The sequence below is a fragment of the Mobula hypostoma genome, chromosome 10, assembly GCF_963921235.1.
Source record: "Mobula hypostoma chromosome 10, sMobHyp1.1, whole genome shotgun sequence".
Lineage (NCBI taxonomy): Eukaryota > Metazoa > Chordata > Chondrichthyes > Myliobatiformes > Myliobatidae > Mobula > Mobula hypostoma.
The window spans coordinates 88,977,846-88,987,801 of record NC_086106.1 but is presented as its reverse complement, the minus strand read 5'-3'; the positions used below and the strand labels follow the sequence as shown (position 1 = coordinate 88,987,801).

The 9,956-nt window shown below is 42.6% G+C and overlaps 1 protein-coding gene across 1 annotated transcript in view; it reads left to right on the top strand.

Moving 5' to 3' along the window:
• The first annotated feature begins 871 nt into the window (after positions 1–871).
• LOC134353024 (ADP-ribosylation factor-like protein 6) overlaps positions 872–9,956 on the top strand; it is a 29,326-nt gene continuing 20,241 nt past the window's right edge. The window contains exons 1-3 of the mRNA XM_063060823.1: positions 872–1,305; positions 7,169–7,230; positions 8,528–8,596. Coding sequence (XP_062916893.1) covers positions 1,183–1,305; positions 7,169–7,230; positions 8,528–8,596 — 254 coding nt within the window. The 5' untranslated portion in view covers positions 872–1,182. The remainder of the gene's footprint in view (positions 1,306–7,168; positions 7,231–8,527; positions 8,597–9,956) is intronic.

The window sequence follows — 9,956 nt, the reverse complement described above, 5'->3', positions numbered from 1 at the left end:
GTGGTGTGCAAGTGGAACAGGTCAAAAGCTTCAAGTTCCTCAGGGTCAATATCACAAATGACCTGACTTGGTCTAACCAAGCAGAGTTCACTGTCAAGAAGGCCCACCAGCGACTTTACTTCCTGAGAAAACTAAAGAAATTTGGCCTGTCCCCTAAAACCCTCACTAATTTTTATAGATGCACCATAGAAAGCATTCTTCTAGGGTGCATCACAACCTGGTACGGAAGTTGTCCTGTCCAAGACCGAAAGAAGCTGCAGAAGATCGTGAACATGGCGCAGCACCTCACACAAACCAATCTTCTGTCTGTGGACTCACTTTACACCGCACGCCGTCGGAGCAGTGCTGCCAGGATAATCAAGGACACGACCCACCCAGCCAACACACTTTTCGTCCCTCTTCCCTCCGGGAGAAGGTTCAGGAGCATGAAGACTCGTACGGCCTGATTTAGGAACAACTTCTTTCCAACTGTGATAAGACTGCTGAACGGATCCTGAACCGGATCTGGGCTGTACCCTCCAAATATCCGGACCTGCCTCTCGGTTTTTTTGCACTACCTTACTTTCCATTTTTCTATTTTCTATTTATGATTTATAATTTAAATTTTTAATATTTACTAATTTTAACTATTTTTAATGTTTAATATTTATAAACTAGGGAGTGTGAAGCGCAGAATCAAATATCGCTGTGATGGTTGTACGTTCTAGCACCAATTGTTTGGCGACAATAAAGTATAAAGTATAATCTGGGACTGCTGGTTGGGCTCATTCGCTGAATCTGTGAATGAATCTATGAAGAAATCTCTGGCACCGTGAAGGATCTCTGGAATGTTGACAGCTCATTACGTTTCTGGGCTCCCCTCTGAAAGCGGATGTGGGCAGATTCATGTGGGACGGTGCTTGGAGTACGCTAGTCTATAATTGCGACCGTGTACTCCTTCGGGAGGGAACACCAGAATAATATTGGCGGTGTTAAAATTGCTGGAGCGAAACTCGTAACCTGTCGCCCGGTGTTCTTTGTCCCTGGTCTATAGTCCTCTCACTTCCCGGATTAAACACAACTCCCCATACCGCCCGCTGCACAGGCGCCGAGGCTGAATTTGGCAGTTGCGTCACCTTTGACACAAACAAGAGAGAGCTACGGGTCCGCAACCGGGTAGGGGCGATACCGGCCGGGTCTGGCATGGGCTTTTTAGATAAAGTAATTGCACGCCTGAGACTGCGGCGCAAGAGTGCGAATGTTCTTTGTTTGGGGCTGGACAATAGCGGGAAGAGCACGATCATCGATCGCTTGAAACCTGCCAGTGTGAGTAATTAGAGCTGCTCTTCACAATGGAATTAAATGCCCCCCTTCTTTGTGTGTTACTGATTACAGAAGACGCCTCATGAGGAGGCGATTTATTCTATTCCCAGATATAACATAGAACAAATGAATGAGGTACTGCAAATGTTTAAAATCTAGAGCAATACACACAAATGTGCTGAAGAAGTTCAGCAGGTCAGGCAGCATCTATGCATGGGAAGCAATTCGGAAGGCACACTATACAAACTACATCCGAAAGCGGAAGGAATATTCCAAACGCAAGATGACACAACCTTAGTTAACGAGAGACGTCAAAGCCAACATAAAAGCCAAAGAGAGGGCATAAAATAGAGCAAACATTAGAGGAAAGTTAGATGATTGGGAGATAGTTGGTTAGATTATCTACTGCCACGATGAGGCTAAACTCAGGTTGGAGGAGCAACACCTCATATACCATCTAGGTAGTCTCCAGCCCCTTGGTATGAACATAGAATTCTCCAACTTCCGGTAATTCCCTCCCCCTCCCTTCCTCTATCCCTCTCTCTGATGGTAGTGACTGAAAGGAGGATGCTGTCCAAGTTGCATGCCATCTTGGACAATGTCTCCCATCCACTGGTTTGGCAAAGGAGTACATTCAGCCAGACTCATTCCACCAAGATAAAACACAGAGCGTCATAGGAAGTCATTCCTGCCTGTGGCCATCAAACTTTACAACTCCTCCCTTGCAGGGTCAGACACCCTGAGCCAATAGGCTGGTCCTGGACTTATTTCCTGGCATAATTTAGATATTACTATTTAATTATTTATGGTTTTAATACTATTTAATTATGGTGCAACTGTAACAAAAACCAATTTCCCCCTGGATCAATAAAGTATGACTGTGACTATGACTATTTCACTCTGCTCCCTCCCCCAGCTGCCTATCACCTCCCTCATGGTTCCGCCTCCTTCTACTACCCATTGTGTTTTCCCCTATTCCTTGTTCACCTTTCTCGCCTATCACCTCCCTGCTTCCTCTCCCCCACCTCTTTGTCTTTCAAATTACTGGTTTTTCACCTGGAACCTACCAGCCTTCTCCTTCCCACCTTCCCCCCCACCTTCTTTATAGGGCCTCTGCCCCTTCCCTCTACAGTCCTGATGAAGGGTTCTGGCCTGAAATGTTAACTCATTGTTTCCACCAATGCTGCCCGACCTGCAGAGTTCCTCCAGCGTGTTGTGAGTGTTAGATGATTGGGAAGCTTTTAAAGACCAACAGAAGGCAACTAAAAAAAATTCATGAAGAAGAAAAAGATGGAATATGAAAGTAAGCTAGCCAACAATATTAAAGAAAATACTAAAAGTTTCTTCAGATACATAAAGTATAAAAGAAAGGCGAGAGTGGATATCAGACTGCTGGAAAATTATGCTGAGAAGGTAGTGATGGGGGACAAAGAAATGGCAGATGAACTGAATAAGTATTTTGCATCAGCCTTCGCTGTGGAAGACACTCGCAGTATGGCGCAAGTTCCAAAGTGTAAGGGGTCATGAAGTGTGTGAAGTTGCCATTAATGGGGAGAAGGCTGTCTGGAAGCTGAAAGGCCTAGAGGTAGGTAGATAAGTCACCTGGACCAGATGCTGTAGGCCCCAGGGTGCTGAAAGAGGCGTCTGAAATCTGAAGAGATTGCGGAGGTATTCAAGGATCAGAATCAGAATCAGGTTTAATATCACCAGCATATGTCGTGAAATTTGATAACTTGGAGGCAGTACTAGATTCTGGAATGGTTCCGGAAGACTGGAAATTTGCTAAAGTCACTGCATTCTTCAAGAAGGGAGAGAGGCAGAGGAACGGAAAGTAATGACCGGTTAGTTAGTGGTTGGGAAGATGTTGGGATAGATTGTTAATGATGTGGTTTTGGGATACTTGGAAGCACATGATAAAATAAGCTGTTTCCTCAAAGGAAAAACTTGCCTGACAAATCTGTTAGAATTCTTTGAAGAAATAACAAGCGGGATAGGCAAAGGTGAATCGGTTGATGTTGTATACATGGATTTTCAGAAGGCCTTTGACAAGGTGCCACACATGAGGCTGCTTAATAAGTTAAGAGCCCATGGAATTACAGGAAAGATTCGAGCATGGATAAAGCAGTGGCTGATTGGCAGGAGGCAAAGAGTGGGAATAAAGGGAGCCTTTTCTGGTTGGCTGCTGGTGACTAGTGGAGTTCCACAGGGGCCTGTGTTGTGATTACTTCTTTTTACATTATATGTCAATGACTTTAATGATGGGATTGATGGTTTTTCTGCAAAGTTTGTGATCAATACAAAGATAGATGGAGGGGCATGCAGTTTTGAGGATTTAGAGAGGCTACAGAAGGATTAAGACAGAACAGGAGAATGTGTAAAGAAGTGGCAGATGGAATATACTATCGGGATGTGTGTAGTTGTGCACTTTCAGAGAAGAAGTAATAAGGTAGATTATTTTCTAAGTAGAGAGAAAATTCAAAAATCTGAGGTGCAAAGGGACTTGGAAGTCCTTGTGCAGGATTCCCTAAAGGTTAATTTACAGGTTCATTCGGTGGTGAGGAAGGCAAATGCAATATTGGCATTCATTTCAAGAGGACTAGAATATAAAAGCAAGGATGTAATGTTGAAGCTTTGTAAAGCACTGGTGAGGCCTCACTTGGAGGACTGTAAGCAGTTTTGGGCCCCTTATTTTAGAAAGGATGTGATGGCACTGGAGAGGGTTCAAAGGTGGTTTACGAAAATGATTCCAGGACTAAATGGCTTGTCAGTATTTGGTGGTTCTGGGCCTGTATTCACTAGAATTTAAAAGAATGAGGGGTGACCTTTACCCCTCAGGGATTGAAACCTATTGAAAGGTGAAAGGCCTTGACAAAGTGGATGTGAGAGGATGGAGACTTTCCCATTGGTGGGAGAGTCTAGGACACAGCCTCAGAATAGAAGGGCATCATTTTAGAATGGAGATGAGGATGAATTTCTTTAGGCAAACAGTGGTGAATCAGTGGAATTCATTGCAACAGGCAGCAGAAGTAAGCCAAGTCTTTATATTTAAGGCAGTGGCTGATAGATTGTTGATTGGCCAGGGCATGAAGGGATACAGGGAGATTGAGGCTGAGAGGAAAAATGGATCAGCTGTGATGAAGCAGGCTCGATGGGCCAAATGGCCTAATTCTGCAACTATATCTTCTGGTCTTCTGGTCTAAACAGTCAACATTTTGGGCCGTGACCCTTCATCAGGACAACAGGGCTGTAATAGTGACAGACTTTAATTTCTCCAAAAGCTTAGATGGGGTGGATTTCTTCACTGCATCCAAGTGGGGTTCTTGAAAAAGTATGTGGACAGTCCAGCTACAGGAGAAAACAGACAGGACCTGGTTTTAGAAAGTGCGATGGGCCAGGTGACAGACCTAATAATGTGTTTACAGGATTTCCTGCGAATGTGGAGCAGTGTATATTGGCCATACAGGGCGCACAGTGGAAGCCCACAGGAGATATATCGTTTAGGTTACCTGGAGAAATCGTTGGAAGCAGAACACTGCATTCGCAATGGCCAGAGGATTGACTTTGATGGCACAAAATTATTGTGCTTGGCCAAGTGCTTTTGGGACCACCTGGTAAAGGAAGCCATTGAAATAAAACTAGAGGAAAAGAATTTCAACAAAGACAAAGGTCTTGCTCTAACTAAGAACTGGAATTCAATGGTAAACAAGGTGGAGAGTGGAAACCTGATTGGATGAGGACTAATCAATCAGGAGGGATGGACTATGGGGTTATAAATACTACTGGATTATACATGTCCAGGCTTCGAACCTGATGAAGCTAGCAGAGCTTGTCATCAAAACGTTGGTTATAATTGATAACTGTAACTGGCGAGAAGCCTGAAAAGGGTTTATTCATCATATCTGCCGGGAAAGTACTAGATTCTTTTTCAGTGGGTGAATATTTTGGGAATAGGAACCACATTTTGATATGTTTTAAAATAGTTCTGAATTAGGATAAAATTGGATTTTGCAGGAAGGTACCAAATTGCGAGAGGTAAAATTATGACAGAATAAAACTGGAGCCAAGGGGCATTGACTGGGAGCAGTTGTTGTTGGACGAGTCTATGTCTGACATGTGGAAGTCATTTAAAGGTGAGTTTATCAGCATTTAGGATTGGCATGGAGTAATGGATAGTAAGATATGGGAACCTTGGGTGACCTGAGAGGTCCAAAATTTAGTCAGGAAGGAAAAGGAAGCATACGTAGAGCTTAGGAAGCTAAAATCAGACTGAGCCCTTGTGGATTATAAACATCGCAGGAGAAAACATGAGAGATTCTGCAGTGCTGGAAGTCATAAGCAACAGACGCAAAATGCTGGGGGTATTCAGCAAGTCAGGCAGCATCGATAGTGGGAAATAAAGTCAATATTTCAGTTTGAGATCCTTCCTGATGAAAGGTCTTAGTCCGAAATGTCCACTGCTTATTCCCTTCCATAGATGTTGCTTACTGAATTTTTCCAGCTTGTTGTCTGTGTTGCTCAAGATAGCAGTAAAGTGCTCAAGCAGGCCTTTAGGAAGACCATAATAAGCCATGAAATGTACTTGGTGAGCAGGATCAAGGGAGAATCACAAGGCAATTTATGCTCCTATTCAGAAACTCTGGATAAGGAGAGGATAGGTCCACTCAGGCTGAAAGAAAGAATTTACTTGCAAACGTTTTGTCACCATGCAAGGAGATATCATCAGCGTACAGTTGATTGTGGTGTGTCCTCTGAATGTTTAGCCTTTATATACTTATCAATCATCTGATTGGTCATCCTTTTGGAAACTCAATTGTGATGTGGGGAGGAAATCTCGTAGCTGTGTCCTCTGAATGCTTGGCCTTTATACATTATCAATCAGCTGACTAGTCATCAATTGAGTTTCCAAAATGAGTAAGGCCAAGCACTCGGACACACCACAATCAACAGCGTACTAACGATGCCTCCTCACATGGTGATGAAACATTTGCAAGTAAGTTGCCAAGATTGGAGAACAACTCAACCCAACCATCAACCACCTGTGCTACACATCTTCTGAATTATTTCCAGTAAAGAAAGAAATATGTGCTTGCAATCAGAGCAATGTGGCTGAGATACTAAATGACAAACACAAGAAATTCTGCAGATGCTGGAAATCCAACACAACACACTCAAAATGCTGAAGGAACTCAGCAGGTCTTGCAACATGTATGGAGATGAAAAAAAGAGTCGACGTTTCAGGCTGAGACCCTTCTTCAGGACTGGAAAGGAAGGGGGAAGACGCCAGAACAGAAAGGTGTGGCGAGGGGAAGGAGGATAGTTAGAGGGTGATAGGTGAAGCCAGGTGGGTGGGAAGGATTCTGTTCGCTGCTCTGCAACATTTACCCTGCTCTCCATGGTACTAAGGCTGAGGCTGTGGCTGCTCCGGCTCTGGGTTTTGTGTCGATGGACTCTCTTTAGTTCTGAATGCTGTTGTTTGCACAATTTGTTTTTTTTCTTTTTGCACTTTGGGTGTTAGTCTTTTTAAAAATTTTTTTTTTGGGTTTCTTGACACCTGTAAGGAGACGAATCTCAAGGCTGTATAATTTATACATACTTTGATAATGTAAGTACTTAGAACTTTGATTTTGTTTTCTCCCCGTCGTGTGTATCCATTGTGCTGGCTGAGATGAATTAATTTTGCATTGACCAAAAATGAAACTGGCCTTCATGGTTTTATATTCCAGCTGGCAACTAATTGTCATATTGCAAGTTCAGATTTCCTCAAATGCCTTTGTAATACCAGAACTGAAAACAGATGGACTGCAAAACTTATTTTTTATATTTCAACGGTCTTACATTGAACTTAACTTACCTCCTATTTTTTCAGGCACAAGTCCAAGAGATAACACCGACAATTGGATTTAATGTAGAGAAATTCTCCACAGTCAGGTACAGGTATATATAAGGCATTGATGAGGCTGTACTAAGTGTATTTTGTACAGTAGTGGTCACCCTGTTATGGGAAAGAGTTATTAAACTAGGAAGAGTGCAGAAAAGATTTACCAGGATATTGCCTGAACTCGAAGGCACTGAGTTACAAAAGAAGAGGTTGTGTAGACTTGGACTTAATTCCCTAGAATGGAAGAGATTGAGGATTGACCAAATAGAGGTCATGAGGATTCTGTTCGCTGCTCTGCAACATTTACCCTGCTCTCCATGGTACTAAGGCTGAGGCTGTGGCTGCAGGGTAAAAGCACATTGTCTTTTTCTAGAGAGGGGTTGATAAAAACAAGTGGGGACTTAGGTTTAGGATCAGAGGCGAGAGATTTAAGAGACATGAAGGGCAACTTCTGCATGCAAAGGGTGGTGCGTCTTCTGAATGAGTTGCCGGATGTGGTGGCTGGTGGGTGGTGGGGAACAGCAGGAATGTTTAAAAGCTATCTAGATAACTACATAGTTAGGAGGGGTTTAGAAGGCTATTGGCCAAATGTGGGCAGATGCAACTAGTTTATTGGTGACACAGCGAGGACGAGTTGGGCCAGATGGCTTTTTCCATGCTGTTTGAAACTAAACAATTGACTTTTTTTGTTTGCATTCATTTGAGTGATTTCACGAGTGAGTTGTCCAAATTTCAAGATCTTTCTTTGGGGGTGGGGGTGGGGGGGATTTGTATATGATTGGTAGAAGCTATTTCCATTTGCCTACATTTTGCCAATATACCTCGAACTCTTTCCTAGCCACATACCTATGTCAGTGTCTTTTAAATTTTGTTATTGTGCCTGCCTTAACCACTTCCTCTGGCAGCTCATTCTATATAAGCACCACACTCTGTGTGATAAAGTTGTCCCTCAGGTCCCCTTAAATCATTCCCTTTCAACTTAATCTTATGCCTTTCCCTGGGAAAAAAAAAGCTGTGCATAATAATAATCAGATTTGAAATTGTCTAGGACTATTTCAGCTCTCAAGGAGAGATATTAATTTAGCCACGTGCACAACAAGGCTGAGATTTGAGGACATTGAACTACCAGTAACATAAGCTTCAAGCTTCATTTATACCTGGTGTATGTATGCCAATGACAAAGCTTGAATTTGAGCTTTTTTTCTGAACTTGCCTTTGCTCTATGCTCACAACTTCTAATGACAATTTGGTTGGTTTGGAGAAAAGTAATTGTATTCAGAAGATTACAGAAATCATTTATTCTTCTTCACCTATTTCTTCATAATGAGTTGCTTTATTCTATTTCAGTTTGAACTTTACAGTGCTTGATATGTCAGGCCAGGGAAGATACCGATACCTCTGGGAACAGTACTACAAGTAAGTGGCAAGTAAATAATGTGCTTTGTAAAATGATTCAATACTGTGGTGTCTTCTGCACAGAATCTGGAATCTGGTTTATTTATAAAGATGAAAAGGAAAAGGGAGCAGAAGTTAGAAGGGTGAGAGAAGTTGGGAATGGTACTTTGTATATGGTGGGGGCGAGAATGAAACTGGGAGCAGTGCTTTTAGGTAAGGGAATGAAAGAACATAGCAGCTCTTACTGAGAAAGAATGAGGCACTGCTGCAAACTTCCTTTGGTTTAATATGGTTGGTTGCTATCATAAGATAAAGTCTGTTGGATCCGACTGCTTAATTCTTAGATTAGACCAGGGTTTCTCAACTGGGGTTCCGCGAGAGGTTGCTAGGGCTTCTGCAAGAGAAATGCTGTAAAAAAAATAAACATCGCTGTTTGAACTTTGCGCGACATGTGATGTTAGTGCTCGCAATGGTGGGCAGTGACCGAGCAAACCCTTTAGCAATCTCATTAGTGGTCTCTCAGCCCAGTATGGCAGTGCGCAGTAGGACCGTGTTTATCTGGTTGCATCCATTCTCAGTTTTTGACACGAGACAGGGGAGACTGGTGATAATTAGTGAGTACTGTATTGCACAGAGCAGAGAATGGTAGGCTGATGAGGAACCTCTGCCTCCTAAATTACCTCCCCCAACTTCCCCTTATGTGCTGCCGACTGACTTATGGGAGCGAAGATGAAGAATGGCTGCAGAAACTTACCTACTTAACAGACATTTTTCATCATATGAATCAGTTGAACAAGTCTCTGCAAGGCCCTGGAGAAAATGTTTTGACTTCAAGTGACAAGATTCTTCGATTTAAAAGGAAATTGTATCTTTGGAAAAATCACGTTGCAAAAGGAAATCTTGAAATGTTTCCATTGCTGCTTGGGCTTGAGAGTGAGGAAGGATATCAGAAAGTCTCAAGTCTTATTGAAAACCATCTGGAAGACCTGTAGCACAAAATTGAACAGTATTTTTCCTCCCTTTCAACACAACTGTATGACTTGGTGAGAAATCCAATTTCTGAATCTTCTGCTCAGCCCTGAGAACTTGACTTTGAGAGAAGAGGAAGAACTTTGTGAGCCGCAGTCTGATTTAGCACTCAAGATAATATTCACTGATCTGCCTCTGGACAAGTTCTGGATTTCTGTGAAAGAAGAGTATCCTGCTATTCACAGGAAAGCAATGAACATTTTGCTGCAGTTTTCAACTTCTTACATGTGTGAGCAAGCTTTTCTTGTTAAATAATTATCAAGAGCAAGGATAGAAATCGTCGCATTTCAGTTCAAGGTGAAATCTTGTGTGCTTATCTCAAATTTGACCCAGAATTGAGTATATGTGCAGC